The 17,722-nt window shown below is 39.2% G+C and overlaps 1 protein-coding gene across 4 annotated transcripts in view; it reads right to left on the bottom strand.

The window, feature by feature from the left end:
* Window positions 1–9,620, bottom strand: part of LOC122079665 (zinc finger protein BRUTUS-like At1g74770) — a 31,094-nt gene extending 21,474 nt beyond the window's left edge. For all 4 annotated transcript variants that reach the window (XR_006140502.1, XR_006140503.1, XM_042646324.1 and 1 more), the window contains exon 1: window positions 9,008–9,620. Coding sequence is in view for 2 of the 4 variants with exons in the window: in XM_042646324.1 (XP_042502258.1) it covers window positions 9,008–9,358 (351 nt within the window). In the remaining 2 variants the exon portion in view is untranslated. The remainder of the gene's footprint in view (window positions 1–9,007) is intronic.
* Between the last annotated feature and the right edge of the window lie 8,102 nt (window positions 9,621–17,722).

Here is a 17,722-nt window from a genome sequence, read left to right as displayed (position 1 = left end):
CAACAATAGATGGTAAAAGAGAAAGAAAATGCGATTGGAGGATTTGTCAACACTGTAATTCACTCAGAATTCGCATGTTGAATGACTACTTTTTGCGGCCTTCTCTTAGCAACTACTTAGTCCCTGTTAACGAGTACATTTTACTTTACTGTAACAGGATACAAACATGGTTGTCTTTGCTCCCATTTTTCCTGTCGGCAAGTTTCAAAATAAATGCATGGCATGAAATTCAAGCGGTTAAAAATCTCAGGTTTAAGTAAGTGATATGGGCATAGATAACAAGTACAAGGTGTTGGTACTATTAGTGAACAATTAGCTTCCCTATAGGGCATAACCACCCAAATAGGCAAATTCCCTGTTTAGAGGCAATTCTTCTTATTGACAGCTTTGGACCTTAAGAGAATGTTGAGGATTTTCAATACTACCTGTTGTTGATGAAATGGATTTTCACCTTTCGGTGATTCTAAATTTTTTCCTCGACCAATTTAAACCATTCAACATATGCATACAATGCAGGTTTGTAAGTTTGTGTCTAACCCATCTCAAACTGCACCCATATAGATAAGTTAGTTAGCCCTAACTGGTCTCAGAAATGAAGATTGAATCCCAACCTGGTTAAGCTATAAGATTTTTTGTCAGCCCACTGTCAAGACCTAGAAGTACACGGAAAGCAAATAAGTATACTTCTGAAGCACTTCACTCATCCAGTAGTGGGAGAACCAATGATTAATGTACTTCTTAAGCATCAATATATTTTTATAAAGTGTCACACATGGTCCAATAGTCTCTCTGAAAAGCATCAACTGTGCCTACAAAAATAATTTGTCGGTTCAAATGATTAATAGACAAACTGAATCAATAATTAGCATTCCCAAGAAAATGTGACTTTCATGTATATGCACATGTCTGTTTTGTTCTTCTTCAACCTCATGAACGCACAAAATTAGAGCCGCGTTCTCGTCTTTGTTGCTTCCTTGGGTACACAAGGGTTATTGGTGTTGGGATCCCATTTCTAATCGTCTGCATATCTCTCATCATGTTACCTTTTGGGAGCATCGCATTTTTTCCTCCCTCTTTTGCTTCCACACCACTGCTACTTCTGCCTCTTTATACTTTCTCAATCAGTCCATTGACCTCTTTCCTGATGACTCATCTGTAGGTTCATCCAGTGAGTTCATACAGGCACCACCACATGAGTCTCCGACTTCAAACGTACCTAATCTGTCTGATGATTCTGCCAGTTCCCCCTCTGCAGCTTTTGAGCTCTCTCCCTCACACTATGCCTACTCATCATTCCACCAGGGTAAAAGAACCACCTGTTTGTCTTCGTGATTATCATTGCTTCTCCACCATTAATTCTTTCTACGAGCCTCAGACCTATTGTGAGGCATGTTTCAACCCTCTTTCGCATCAAGCAATGGCAGAAGAAGTTCAGACTGACTAAAACTCATACTTGGGATCTGTTTGAATTGCCTCATGCTAAGAAGGATGTAGGGTGTAAGTGGATTTACCAAATAAAGACTCATTCTGATGGATCCATACAGCATTACAAAGCTCTTCTTGTAGCAAAGGGATTCACCCAGGAGTATGGCACTAGCTATGAGGATACCTTTGCACATGTTGCCCGACTTACCACTGTTCGCAGCCTATTAGAAGAAGTTGTTGTTCATCATTGGCCATTATTCTAGGTGCATGTTACGTATGCCTTCCTTAATGGAGTTCTCAAAGAAGTATATATGCAGCCACTGTGACACCCAAGAATACGGCAAGTATCAAACCCGCCTGGGAGATTGGTGAGGTGTCCCCACCAAGAATATAGCAAGTAACAGGGGGTTTGGGAGATCGGTGAGGGTATGCAAGCTTTAGTCCCACATCGTCTAGGGAGAGTTACTGGGCTAGTTGATAGCCTCTAGCCTCCTTAACATGGCACAACGTGTTTTAAAGCCTTGAGGCCCACGGGTCAAAGAGGACAATATTGTGCAAGGTAAATGGGGCCGGGGCGTTACAAATTGTTACATGCAAGTGGGGGAGTCACATGCATGATCCATGCAAAAGGGTATGAGACCTAGTCGTGGGCTATTGGAGGGAATCTCTCACCTAACAGCTAGAATCGGTTATCATTTTATGTGAGTAGTTGTTACATAGGTTGTTACTTTGTGTTTTTTCATTGGGTGGGAAGTCATAATGTGAGCGGATATAGGGGAGAGTCGGTGGTGCATTTGGAATGTTTATTTGAATTGGTCAGCCATTTGGTTCTTTAAATGGATTGATACCGAATGAATAAGATATTGAATTATTATCCCTAAAATCTACCCTGTGTAGGGAGGTCAGGCTTCCTCTGTTAAGCCATTATTGTTTAATTTTCTCCCATTATTCCCAAGTCCCAATTAAGCACCATAGGTGGGAAGAATCGTACTACGTTGTACATACCAGCTTGATATCAGAGCCTGGGAATGGAGTAGAGGGTGGAACAGTTAGAGAAGGAAATGAGCTCCATCAATGAAGGGCAACAGCAAATTCTGAATAAACTGGGAGGCCACGAAGCATTGATGACAAGAATCAACGAGAAGTTTGAGCGCATAAACTCACACCTACCAACCCATTGAGGTGGTGAAGTCGGGGAATCCTCACGAGTTCCTACTCAAAACCTGGGACAACAAACATACCCGGTGAACAATTCTAATGAGAGATCCACATCCGTTCAACCATCATTTCACCCAAGGTTAGTCAAACTAGATTTTCCTCGTTACAAGGGGGAGGAGGACACAACTAGTTGGACATGTCGTGTGGAGCAGTTCTTCGAGTTCCACCAAACACCGGAAGAGGAAAGGGTGGCATTGGCATCATTCCACTTGGAAGGAGAAGCACAATTATGGTATCAGTTATACAAACAAAGTGGGGGTGCTTTGACCTAGCCGAATTTCTGTAAAGGCTTGCATGCTCGGTTCGGGCCAACACCATTCTAGGATTTCTTCGGGGAATTGGCCAAATTGCAGTAGACAAGGTCGGTTCAGGATTACTAGACCAAGTTCCAAAAGATATTGTCGAAGGTGGGGCAGCTCTCCCCCAACCGACAAATCAGCTGCTTCGTGAGCGGGTTGCGTGACAATATTAAAGCTGATGTACTAGCCGCCCAACCCAACACTCTCACAGGGGCCATTGGGTTAGCTTGGCTGTATGAAGCTAAAAATTTGTCACAGAGACGGTTCTTACCACCCACGGAGCCACGGAGGGCGATCACTACCAGTAAAGAACCGCTGACCACAAGAGCCATTTTACCCATCAAAAGAATGACGGCCAACGAGTTGTAGCAAAGGCAAGCCAAGGGACTCTGCTACAATTGTAATGAGCGATTCGTTCCAGGCCATCGATGTAAGAAATTGTTCTTAATCGAGGGTTGTGATGCTGAAGAAGAGGAAGAATCAGGGTTTGATGAGGAAGCCGATGCAACAGAAGAGGGTGATCGGATGCCTGAAATCTCGCTCCATGCAATTTGTGGGGTAAAGCTCCAGAGACTATGAGGGTCGCAGGGAGATTGGGACACATGGCAATCACAATCCCGGTGGACTCAGGGAGTACCCATAATTTTTTAAGTTTAAAAATAGCAAAAAAAATGGGACTCATGCCGACTAGTGAACAACCATTTGAAGTCATGGTTGCATCTGGGGAGAGACTCGCTTGTCCAGGTATGTGTACTAATGTTGAGTTAGTTGTACAAGGAGTTTCGATTGTAGCGGATTTCTTCCTCTTGGCTTTGGGCGGTTATGAAGTGGTTCTTGGAGCTCATTGGTCGCGAACATTGGGTCCTATTACATGGGATTTCACCAACCTTATCATGAAGTATAAGGTAGCAGGGAAGGTCGTTGAGCTCAAAGGAGTAAAAGCTGGAATGGATAAGGTTGTAAGTGATCCTACAAGAGATGTTAGGCGTAGTAAGAAAGGACTCTTGCTTCAGTTGTGTTCCATCCTACCTACCACCATCCACGCAGAAGGGGGAACCACATCTCCACACATGGAACGACTCTTGCTCAAATTCAGTGACAACTGACATGTTTGTTGAACCAAAAGGACTGCCACCTAAGCAGTTACAGGATCACCGAATTCCTCTCAAAGAGGGTGCTTAGCCAATCTGTGCAAAAGCCTATCGTCACCCTTACTTTCAAAAAAGGGAGATCGAACGGCTGGTGAATGAAATGCTATCCACTGGTATCATACGACCTAGCAATAGTCCTTATTCTTCTCCAGTAATATTGGTTAAGAAGCACAATAATTCATGGCAGATGTGCGTGGACTATCGGGCTTTGAACAAAATTACAGTTAAGGACAAATTTCCGATTCCGATTATTGGACGAACTCCATGGAGCTCGATTTTTCACAAAGCTAAACTTAAATCGGGATATCATCAGATCAGAGTGGTGCCTGAAGATACTGAGAAAACAACATTTAAAACTCACTATGGCCATCGTGAGTTCCTGGTCATGCCATTTGCTTTAACCAATGCGTCGTCATCTTTCCCGGCACTGATAAATCAGGTATTTGAAGAACATCTAAGAAAATTTATTTTGGTTTTCTTTGACGACATTCTAATTTATAGTACCACCTGGGAGGAGCACATCGAGCACCTGGAGCTAACCTTGCAACTACTAAGGGCGCATAAATTGTTCGTGAAGTGGGAAAAATGCCAATTTGGGCAAACCAGTGTTCATTATTTAGGTCACATCATCTCTGCCAATGGAGTTACTGTCGATCCAGAGAAGATATCAGCTATGATGAGCTGGCCGAAGCCCAAGTCGTTGAAAGCCATGCGTGGGTTCCTTGGGTTGACTGGTTGTTACCGGAAATTTATCCAAAATTACAAGAAAATAGCTGGTCCACTCACGGGAATGCTTAAGAAGAACAGTTTCAGTTGGACTCTAGCTGCAGAGGAGGCTTTTGAGCGGCTTAAGGTAGCAATGACACGTGCCTCAGTCCTAGCACTACCGGACTTCTCGTCAAACTTCATTATTGAGTGCGATGCAAGTGGTTCGGGAATTGGGGCTGTTCTCCTACAAAGTAGGCCGATTGCTTTCCTTAGTCATGCGTTAATAGGAAAAAACTTGTTAATGTCCACGTATGAAAAGGAAATTTTGGCATTAGTAGTTGCGGTTCAAAAGTGGCATCCTTATCTCATTGGGCGACAATTTACAGTGAGGACCGATCAAAGGAGTTTGAAATATTTACGGGAAGAGAAGATAACAACTCCTGCACAACATAAGTGGTTATTTAAATTAATGCATTACGATTTTATTATTGAATATAAAAAAGGGAAGGAAAATATCGTGGTTGATGCGCTATCTAGGAGAGAGGAAAAAGGAGAAGAAATAGGAGAGTTAGCTGCCTCATCTATGCCTCAGCCAAATTGGGTAGAGGTGATCAAGGAGGAGATGGGGTCCAACGTGGAACTACAACCTCTTTTCCAAAAAATTAGGGAGGGAGGCTATTGGACCGTGGAAAGAAAAGGATGGAGTTTTATTTTTTAAGGATCGGATTTACCTTCCTAAAACTTCCCCTTTTATTTCGACCATTGTGGACCAATTCCATAATAGCACGCACAAAGGGTTTCAAAAAGCTTACCACCGAATAAGGGCTGTTTTTTATTGGCAGGGAATGCGGAAGTCAATATTGGAGAAAATCTCTCAATGCGACACGTGTTATCCAGCTAGGTTGTTGCAACCTCTCCCAATTCTTGAACGTATTTGGGAGGATATTTCGATGAACTTTGTTGAAGGACTCCCTATTTCAAAGGGAAAATTGGTGGTATTGGTGGTAGTGGATCGACTCTCAAAATATGCCCATTTTTTTCCTCTTTCTCACCCGTACACCTCAGCAGACGTGACCCAGTTATTTTTTGATCAAGTGTCCAGATTGCATGGAATGCCGAGATCTATAGTCTGCGACTATGATCCGATCTTTACCAATAATTTTTGGAAAGAGCTCTTCCAACTTAATGGGACTCAGTTCAACCTCAGTTCAGCCTACCATCCACAAACTTATGGTCAAAGTGAAGTAGTTAATCGAACAATGGAGATGTATTTAAGGTGTTTCACCAGTTCTCACCCTAAGGAGTGGGAAAAGTAGTTGTCGTGGGCTGAATACTGCTACAATACTAGCTGGCATTCAGCTATTAGAACCTCTCCATTCGAGGTGGTCTACGGTCGATCACCGCCATCATTGCTCACATATGTGCCTGGTACTGCTAAGGTAGAAGCGGTAGAGAAGCAATTGCTGGAAAGGGATGCAAGACTCAAGGAGCTACGCCTCACTCTCTTAGAAGCGCAGAATAGGATGAAGCGTACCTATGACCGTCACCAACAGGAAAGAGAGTTTAAATGGAGATCTGGTATATGTCAAGTTACATCCCTATCGACAAACATCTCTGGCTTTGAGGAAGACACAGAAGTTGGCTCCAAGATTCTTTGGTCCCTATGAAGTTCTTCAGCGAATTAGAAAGGTAGCTTATAAGTTATCTTTACCAGAACACTCACGTATTCATCCCACTTTTCATGTGTCTCTTCTTAAGAGGCATTTGGGAATGCGACATCAGGTGTAAGAGGAATTACCGATGGTGCAGGAAGACGATACTCTCAACCCATATCCCCAAGCTATATTAGATTCTCGCATTCACAAGCGTCGGCCTCAGGTACTGGTGCATTGGCAAGGTCTGTCTCCGTCAGAAGCAACTTAGGAAAACAAGGAAGCATTGAAGCTGCAATTCCCTGAATTTGGTCTTGAGGACAAGACCAAACCCAAGGGGGAAGGAATATGTTACGTGCAAGTGGGGGGGTCACATGCATGATCCATGCAAAAGGGTATAAGACCTAGTCGTGGGCTGTTGGAGGGAATCTCTCACCTAACGGCTAGAATCGGTTATCATTTTATGTGAGTAGTTGTTACGTAGGTTGTTATTTTATGTGTTTTTTCATTGGGTGGGAGGTTATAATGTGGGTGGATATAGGGGAGAGTTGGTGGTGCATTTTGAATGTTTATTTGAATTGGTCAGCCATTTGGTTCTTTAAATGGACTGATACCAAATGAATAAGATATTCAATTATTATCCCTAAAATCTACCCTGTGTAGGGAAGTCAGGCTTCCTCTGTTAAGCCATTAGTGTTTAATTTTCTCCCATTATTCCCACGTCCCAATTGAGCACCATAGGTGGGAACAATCGTACTACGTTGTACGTATCACAAATGGTATCAAAGCAGACTCCGACAGCATGTGGACGAAAGGGGAGAAGTTGTGACACCCAAGAATATGACGAGTACCAGACCCGCCTAGGAGATCGATAAGATGTCCCCACCAAGAATATGGCAAGTACCAGGGGGTTTAGGAGATCGATGAGGGTGTGCAACTGTTAGTCCCACATCGCCTAGGGAGAGATTACTGGGCTAGTTGATAACCTCTAACCTCATTAACATGGCATAACGCGTTTTAAAGCCTTGAGGCTCACGGGCCAAAGAGGACAACATTGTGCAAGGTTAATGGGGCCGGGGCATTACAATGATCATCCTCCTCATCATGTTTGCCACCTACGTCGAGCACTCTATGGTCTCAAGCAGACTCCTCATGCTTGGTTTTCGAAGTTTAGTATCATTATTCTTCAATTCTCCTTCACACCAAGTGCATACGACAATACACTATTTCTTTGCAAATCTACAAAAGGCACCAATTTTCTTTTGCTCTATGTGGATGATATGATTATTACTGGTGATGATTCATTACTGGTGATGATTCTGCTGTCATTTCAAAACTAAAATAGTTCCTTCACTAGCAATTTGAAATGAAGGATCTTGGATCTCTTAGCAATTTTTTGGGTCTCGAGCTCACATCTGGATCTGATGGATACTCTCTTTCTCGGGCCAAGTATACCTCTAATCTCCTATCTTGTGTAAGATGGAATGATAACAAGAGTGCTCTTACTCCCTTGAGATCAATGTCCGATTGACTCCTATTGATGCCACTCCTCTTTAAGATGCAACTCTCTATCGCGAATTAGTGGGGACTCTTGTATATCTCACAGTTACTTGTCATGATATTTCTAATGCAGTTAATCTCGTTAGCCAATTTATGTCTATTGCTCACTCGGTCTATTATGTTGCTATGCTTTGCATGTTGCGGTATGTCAAAGGCACACTTTTTCATGGACTGCATTTTTTCGCTCACTTCTCTGTAGAGTTATGTGCCTATTCTGATGCTAACAAGGCTAGAGATCCCACCAATAGACGATCCACTACTGCAAGTGCTTCTTCTTGGGAGATTTCCTCCTCTTGGCACAGCAAGAAACAAATTATTACACGTCTCGCTCCAGATGCAGATACAACCTCTGAACTTCTTTGGTTTCGATGGCTACTAGAAAACATAGGAGTGACACATTCTGGTGCTACTATTCTTTACTGTGATAATAGAAGCACTATCCAGATTTCTCTCATGAATGCACCAAACATATAGAGAATGAATGTCAATTTGTGCAAAAAAATCAAGTTTCCACTCTTCGCCTAGTGCTAGTTACATCTTCTTATCAAACTGCCGACATCTTCACCAAATCTATTCTCCCAGGAGGATTTGACACTCTAGTTTCCAAACTCAAGTTAGGATCGATTCTCTAACCTTAAGTTTGAGGGGGGAATGTTAATGTTAACTATAATATTGACTTTATATACATTAATATTAATGTTAGCATGTTAACTGCACCTTAATATTGATTTTCATGTATAGACTCTTGTATATAACCTACTCTACCATACTTTTTATACAAGTGTCACACATGGTCCAATAGTCTCTGAAAATCATCAATCGTGCCCTAAAAAAAAAAAAAAAAGCTAATTTGTCGGTTGAAATGATTAACAGACAAACAGATTCAATAATTAGGATTCTCAAGCAAATGAGACCGAATCTAAGATTAAAAAATTTTGACAAATTAAACAGAATGACAAGAGAGATGGACAGGAATTTGGGGTGAGGGGAGAACCTCATCCTTGGCAGCACAATGGTACTTAAAAGCGAGCATAAGGAAGTGGAAGCGGCGGAGAAGGTCGATGATCAGGTCTCGTTCGGGGGGGCCGGTCTCCCAAGTGTAGAGAGCTAGGCGATGGAGCTCAGTAAGCTCGGCGCGAAAAGCCTTGTGGAAGTGAAGAAAGAAGAGAATTGGAGCGTCGACGACTCGGGTACCGGCAATGGTATCGACCAGTAGAACCTCCTTCGCCTTCTTCTTCTCATCCTTGTTGTCCTTCTTATCGTACTCCTTATAATCCTCCGACGCCGTTGCAGGAGTTGCGCCACCACCCATACACACGGCACCACCATCAAGGGCCGGCAACATCCAACAAAGCGCCACCACTCCAAAGCATCAGCAGCTCCCATTCCTTCTTGTTGATTCATCTTCGTGTCACCGTTCCCAATTTTTAATTCTTTTTTACTTTATTAATTAATATTTCCCTTTCTACTGTTAATAAAATTTGAAGAGCTGTTTCTTCTGCCGGAGACTTCGATGGAGACGTGATACCTAATGATTGGGCAACCATGACAGGTGGTTCAGTTCTGTGTTTTAGGAGAAGAGAGCACAGAGGACAGGAGGATCATTCCTCCGTGGCCTCTGCCGTAGAGGGTGTGCTCAAAATATATTTCCACACGAGTCAAAGGGTTGCGCGCGTGTTCAGCTCGGGGAAACGTAAGGTATCTCCGTGTCTCCACGTGCCCTTTAACCTCCTTTTCTACGTAACAACACGTGCGTTTTGACTGTCACTTTCCGTTTTGTCCCTTTCGACTTGGCTCCGCTTCTGTAGTTCTGTGACCTTCGTTTCCTTGTAGACGAAAAAGGATAATAAGGTACATATTTTATTATTTATTATCTATTAAATCATCGATATTTTAGAAAAGATTTTATATTAATTATATTTAATAATTATTAAAATATCAATCTATATTTTATTTTATTAAAAAAATTAAAATATACATATAAACGATCATACAAAATGTATTAGGCTCAATCGAGCGAGTGTTGCTTGGGCTTGCATCGTGCACCAAAAATGACAAATTATAAACGAGTCAGGCTTGAACTTGAGACAAATTGAATAGATCTTGATTAGGCCTATCAGGCCGGGGTTTAATTAACACCACTACCCATGTGACTAAAGAGGAGAGAGAAAGTAACAGCGTGAGACCCATAAGGCCATGTTGTGAATTGATGTGGAAAACTATTCTCACATTGTTGATGTAGGGAGTTTTCCCCAAGATATTGTTCCCTGTGGACGTAGGGATCTTGTCCCCAATTTTATAAAGGGTAAGTGTTTCCTACATGGTCTAATTAGTAAGTTTTATTTAAATGGAATGAGAGCACAAGACATAAATTTTGTAAGCAGAAACACATTATGTCTTTTGAATGGAAATGATTTTGGGGTTGCATCAATCTAGGACAAGTCATGTAAAAAATTAATTGAAATGGTATGACCATATTCACCAGAGACTTATGGATACCCCAGTAATGAAGAGTGATAAGATTCAATTGGAGGGAGTCACAAGAAGTAAGGACATGCCTAAGATTACTATTGATGAAGTGGTACGAAAAAATATGCATATGGTAGAACTCGATTATAGTATGACTTCAGATAAAGTTTTATGAAGGACAAGGACTCATGTTGCCAAACCCTTAAAGAGATGTTCCCATGATGCGTCGTTGACTACTGTTTTATCTTCTTCCTTTATCTCCATTTTTTCTTCATTTTAACCTCTCTTTTATGCTTATTTATTTTCTTATTTTCATATCGAATTCATGTAGTCAATCCCATTTAGTTGGGATAAAATTATAAATATTGTTGTTGTTGTAAACATATTAGGTTCTTTCCTTACATCAAGTTTCAATGGAATCGGTGTTTGCCATCTGGCAAAAAAAAAAAAATTTGGATTTTAAAATTTAGGATGGAAGAAAACCTACTATATGCATACACAGACATGCTAGGGGATGCACATGATGATATTTGATGGAATTGAACTCCATTTTGACATATGACTAATCCATGCCACAAGAAAGCTCTGTTCGTTTCCATTTAAAATGATGAATATTAAAAAAAAAACAAAAAAAGAAATCCCATTTTCTACTATTGATTGTGATATAAAATGCAAAAAATATATTGATATGTCCAAGGCAAAGGGATGAAATAAAATAGGAAGTAAAGAGAAAGATAAGAACAAGAGATAAATTAGAAACAGCTGACTTTACGGATGAAACCATTATGTCTTGATCTAACTTAGAAGCAACCGACCTCTATTCCATAGAACATTTGTTTCAGGATTTAAGTCTCTCTTCATTCCATATTTCTCCTATAAAATAGATTACATCCAAGTAGTTATCAAACTCTTCTAACTCCTACAACTTAGTCACATGTATAGCAAAACTCACAACTCCCAATATAACCAAAAAAAAAATATATATATATATATATATATAGGGCGAGTGGTAGCAGGACGTGCGTGTTGCAATCTTATTTTCACTTTCTTTTAATATTAACCGTCCATTTAAGTTTAGATTAATCTAAACCATCTATTAGTTTTTTATATTATAACTGATTCCTAGTTTTTAGGGTGGAGAGATGACGGATGTGGTTACTTAACTTGTCTAATATTTTTTTATATGAATAAATAAATAATAAATAAATAATAAAAATCCAATATATCAACTCTCTCTCTCTCTCTCTCTCTCTCTCTCTCTCTCTCTCTCTCTCCTCTCTTCCTTCTTGCTTTTTCTTCAACGTTGTTCCTTCTTTCTACAGCCGCCATCATCATCATCTCTTTCTCTCTCTCTAAATAGGATGAGATAAGAAAAAAATCAACATAACTATTTTTAGGCACTGAACATATGAGAGATTGGTAAACAAAACTTCAACTAGACTGGAGAGCGGTGAAAAAGGAAGAAGAAAGAAGGAACAACCTTGAAGAAGAAGCAAGGAGAGAGAGAAAGAGAGGATCGAGAGTTCTAAGCGGAATGAAAGGAGGAGTCCACTTATATTGGGATTTTTATTATTTATTTATTTAAATATTAATAATATTAAACAGAGTTGTAACCGTTTACAACTCTGTTAGCAGGATTAACATATTTAACACGTGTCAATCATATCACTTACGTGAACATTCACCAAGCTCCGAACGTTCTGCATTCCTATTTTTCTGCACGTACCGCGACCATTTTGCCTTTTTTAACAACTAAACCGTAAAAGCAACCAACTTTTGTCATTTTTTTTTTTAATTTGTACGGTTCTTAACCTTTAGTAATAATATATAATATATTATTTTTCTCATTTCTTCAAAACAAAACGGCTCAAGGAGAAGAAATTGATTTTTATTACTGATGGTACAGCTGATCGATTTTTTATGAACGAGGCTCTGATACCATTGAAAGAAAATAAAATGCGGAACGATTCATGAAGATCGATAAGCATGTATGACAAACACTACAAAAACAAGTTTTAGGCATACCTGAATCCATGGCTGAAGAATAAGAATTCTTCAATGTCTTCTTGTATGCTCCTCGTACAACACAATCAATGTTGGTCTGGTCTACCCTCTTTCCCTTTTGCTTTTTTTTGTTAGCCTCACTTAATGGGTCAGTGATAACTATATATAGGGGTGAGGGTAGGGACCAACCCTGCAATAAAATTAGGGTTTCCTCCCCATTAAGGAAACAATACCTTAGGTCCACACATAGTGATAAATATTTCATACCATTAAGGTGTGCTAATGGAATCCAATATCTCCATAGAGATCACTTACCAATAATATTGGATTCTTTCTGCTTACTCCATCTTTAGTCAACACCACTAAACCGGTTTTGGAAACAAATCTTTGACTATGCTAGCCCACCTAATAGGAAATCTTATAGCCTTCGCCAGTGACCGGAGGTCGACTAGCGAAGATAGCTCCATTCTTGACGAGGGCTTCGTGGGCAAGTGCATGTGTTTTTATGAAGATAGCTCGTTGGGAACCAATATGAAGAGTAACAATTGGGCCGTACTTAGCATGCAGCTCTGTGAGGGTAGGCTCAAGATCTAGAAGGATTTACGTAGACAAAAGAAGTTTCCAATGATGGGAAAGGTAGAGGGTCCTGGTGGGAGTGGAAGTTTGTGTTCTCTTTTGTTGTATTTCTTGTCTAGTATGAGATTGAGAAGGAACTTGAGGACAAAGCAGATGCAGATGGAGAGATATATGAACAAAAACTCCACGATAGAGAGCAGATAAGAGATAACACTTGGTGGATTTGAAGAGTTCTCTTCTCTTCTTCTTTGTTCTGCTAATACAGAATAGGTATAGCAGTAGATAAGGGAAACGTACGTCGAGGTGAAATGATTCCATGGTGAATTATTTGGTTAGTGCTCAGACGATAAGGCTTGGTGGACTTGGTAGGTCTGGGCTATCATCAATATCATGCTAAAACGTAGAAACTCTGTATGGATGTCGGCTGCTCAAGAATGGTAGGAATTGGGATCAGGATTGGTCTATTTGTTCAATTCAATTCCGATTTTGAAAACCCTGATTGAGGCGAGGTAAGGCGAGTGTGGATCAGGTTCTCGTACAAGATTCATTCTCGTATGAGTTGATCCACACATATGGAATCCACCACGGAGTTGGTTGTTGGGTAGATTTCATCTGTGCAGATCAGTCTCGTACGAGAACGTGATCCTCTCTCAGATAAGGCAAGTATCTTATAATTTTTCAAAATAAGTACGAAAATCTACCCAAAGAAAAAATTTTGGCTGCAACCCGGCAGCAGCCAAATTTTATTCGGTACCATCTTTTAATTTTAGAAACAATTGTATTGTCATAGTGAACATTCTTTCAAGTTTAACTCATCTTCTCTACTCATTTTGATCTTAATTATTTTTTCAGTTAGACAATAGATTTTACCGATGATACCATCATATAGTATCTAAGGTTGATCAACTTAGTTGTGCAATGGTGATGTGAAAACTCTATTTTTGAATATCAAGAGATTGATTTTGATTGATCACTTTTCAAATTCCATACTTAAATTCAATCATATACTTCTCTTACATTTTATTGGTAATGTTAATATTTTCCTGCATCTTCTTCGTAATACTGGATTTTTTTTAAGTAATTTTAATTAAATTGAAATTTGATGTTTCCAAAAAAATAAAAACCGGAGTAGATCTACTATTAGGCTAGTAGCAGGTTTTGAATTGTGGGCCTGCGATGTTGGGGCGCGGCCCAATGAACCCATTAAAATTAGCCAAAAAATGTACACTTGGCCAGGGGCTTTGAACATGTATCAGCCCAGTTCTGTGACACGCACCAACAAGAAGTTTGCTTGGGGCCTCGGGGTCAAGTACCCAAGCAGTTTCAACATCTTCCGCATAGCCCTTGCTGGTATTTACCTGCGCCACAGCTGCATGGGAGTGTGACCAGGCAAACTCTTTGCTGTCGGGTGCAGGTTAGAGAATGATGCTATTTGGGTGGAGAAAGGAATATGTCTTTATACTAAGCTGATTGTACCGAAAGCAACGAGTATGGGTTCTATAAATCTTATGGAGGATGCCGAGTCTAGGATGAAGAAGAAGAAATCAGGTTCTAAGGCCCTTAAGTGTAACTTAAATCTCGAGGTTGATTGTTTATCGATCAATTATTTCTTTGGAGGATTTTTCGAAGTCTGTTGACACTTTCAAATTTTGGAAATGATCCCTCCAAATTTCGAATTAAGATGTAATCACAATCATTATCTCTCGAGAAAAAGAGACAGAGTTAAAACATAGTGAAGAGATAACCGATCAAGTTGGGTTGAGCAATAGTGTGAAGGTGACCCATCGAGTTGATAATATAGAGGGTACACATAGATTTTCAAGAGGAAGTGTTAGAGTCGAATAATGGCGACCTGATCCATCTAGTCATAAGAAGCTTTCTGCAAAATTGTCGTCGCATTAAAAGGGCATCGTACTATTTTTGCTCTCGTGATTGGGCTACTTAACTCTTCCATTGTATCTTTTCCAATCGCAAAATCTTTACTTTCTATATTACATGAATTGTATTGCGAGGTTTGTCCTGCTTGATTTAGGAACCTCTCTTCTTTTCTTTTGGTCTGCCCAAAAAATGTTGCAGCAGTTGTCTTTCTCTGTATTTTTATGTCATTTCATATACCCATGTATTAGCACACCCTTTCATGGACGTCATTGTACCCACTTGATGGTCCATGCATGTTTTTTATAGTCATTGATTACTGAGTGCTTTGTTTTGTCACACGTCCAACACTATATAGGGCTAAATATTGACATAAATGAGTAGAAGGACCTTGGGATCTACTTGCCTATAAAATTTCAGACCCACCCAACTTTACCATGTGGCACAATTTAGTCTTATTCTTGAGATTTTTCCTAGACCTACTTATAATAGGAATCCCATGATGATAAAAACCTTTATATCCTTTTCATCAAAAATTAACCACCATTTTTTATCTTAGGGTTTTCACCTTGTTTGATCAATCTAAAAATAAGGAACTAAAATTAACCAATATGGTTTGATCCAATGAGGGACTTGCAATGGGGAACAAACCACAATTTTAAATTAAATTAAAATTTTTGAAAGAAAAAGAAAAATCCTATTACAATTGATGTGGTAGAAACTAGAAACGATCAATATAATTAAAAAAGCTTCCAGTTATGCCCAAGCCGATGACGCATTCCATCGTTTATATATATATATATATACATTTTTTTTTTCTATTAGGTGGTGCAACCAAGAGAAGAGTTCACCCACTATTAGTTGAGGGTTCAAAATATCATCTCCTACTTTTTAACACCCATCCCACTACAATAGTGACCTACAATGAAACTTTCCTTACTGTCGGTGAAGAGAAACCACCTCATATATTATGTGCAAAAGATTATTATCAACCACTAAAAGTTTGTATGCAAATGTCAACAATGAAGGCTGAGTGGCCACACCCAAACACAGCACTATCAAGTAAAGATATGGGTTTAGTTAGTATTATTGAATAATTTACATATGATCAGTAAGACCTGATGGGGACTTAGTCCAAAATTGGACTGGTGCAACTCAGGTCGGTAGCTGAATCGGTCAACATGGGTGAACGGAAGCGGCCAAATCGGTAACTGTCCTGCTAGCTCGTGTGAGTGGGATTAAGAAGATGAAAGTATATGCACAGCTAACCGACACAAAGCTATCATTTTGCTTTAGAAATTTTTATCTTAGATGACAAAAATAGGTAATCATTAGATTGTCTCAATTTAATAAAGCCGTAGTAAAGTTGAGAACTTGGACCACCTTTGGTTTAGGTGCCATTCTATGTGACCTAAGTTAATGATTTCGTTTATAATTTAATATAATAGAAAAATCGTTATTGGTTGAGCCTTTAATGTAAAAATATTTAAAAAAGAAATAAAAAAAGTCAGTTTACTAACTAAATATGATATTTTCCTTGTGTCCTTGTTCATCTCTTGCTTGCTTGCTTTTTAGTATGTTAGGCAGATTGTTCATGGGTCCCTTGTAAGATACTAGTAAATAAGAGTTAAGGGTGATCACATGGTTGTCTTGTGTAGCAATAATCCTTTAGGGGATAGGTTTTGTCAACTCCTTTTGTTTTATTAAAAAATATTTGTTTATAAAAATAATTATTATGTATAAATATCATGTGAAGAGATAATATATTCATTCTGACACGTTGAATAGAGAGGACATAGCCTATATTAACCAGGTGTCAAATGTCAAAGTTTAAACCTATAAATACCACATTAGGTATATGCCAATGCATGTTTACTCCAGTTTTATAGATTTTATAGTGCAGTCTCCTAACTTTAACTAAGAAATAACAAACTTAGATTGAAAACACACATAAAAATAGATGGCTCAAATATGTGTTATGAATTTTTGATAAATCACCTTCAATCCATTGTTACACAAATAACTACCTATATAAATTTTATTTTATTGTTTTTCTGTTGTGTATGTTTTTTGTTGCATATGAATAATAAGAATAGAACCGAGTTTTGCTAAGGCCACGGTGAATGGAAATCTATTCATCGTGGCCCACCGTGACCCCAGATGATAAATAGGGGAGAAAAAGGAGTCACATCTGGATCATTCAATCGCTAACAAAGAAAAACTTTGTCCATAAGAATATATGGATATGATTGAGAAAGAGTTCAACCACTCAATTTGTATCACAAATGGGGCCCATCATCCTTTAACTCATAAAATTTCAACATAATCAAGTCTTGTATATGGATTGAAAGTGATAGTACATGAGAAAAGTCCAAAAAGGTCCATCCAATTCCAAAGGTTGGAATTCGCTACAAACCAGGTGACACTGCACCACATTTTTGCCTTAATTTCTATCACAATAACCTACTTCACTCTTAGTACAAACACATATTAATATATAGTTAAATAAACCTTAAGAAATGAATAAATATAAATAGGGTACCAAATAATGGAGTACTCACAAGTCTTACTTAGGTAAGTTGGTACCCTCTTTATGTCTATAGGGGCTTTTTGTTTTTGAGAAGCAAGAGGTTCATCCCTTTGTAGTTGAATCACTACTTTGACAATTTAAAGGGTATTCAATTTTTAATTTTTTTTTATTAAAGATTGTGGTTGGATTTAGACGGCTTATTTAAGGATTCATTAGATCATCGATTGGATCAGATGAACAAATTTTTTAATCAGA

The sequence above is a fragment of the Macadamia integrifolia genome, chromosome 5 (genome assembly GCF_013358625.1).
Source record: "Macadamia integrifolia cultivar HAES 741 chromosome 5, SCU_Mint_v3, whole genome shotgun sequence".
Classification (NCBI taxonomy): Eukaryota; Viridiplantae; Streptophyta; class Magnoliopsida; order Proteales; family Proteaceae; genus Macadamia; species Macadamia integrifolia.
The sequence above is the reverse complement of the archived record's forward strand: the minus strand, read 5'-3'. Positions and strand labels throughout refer to the sequence as shown.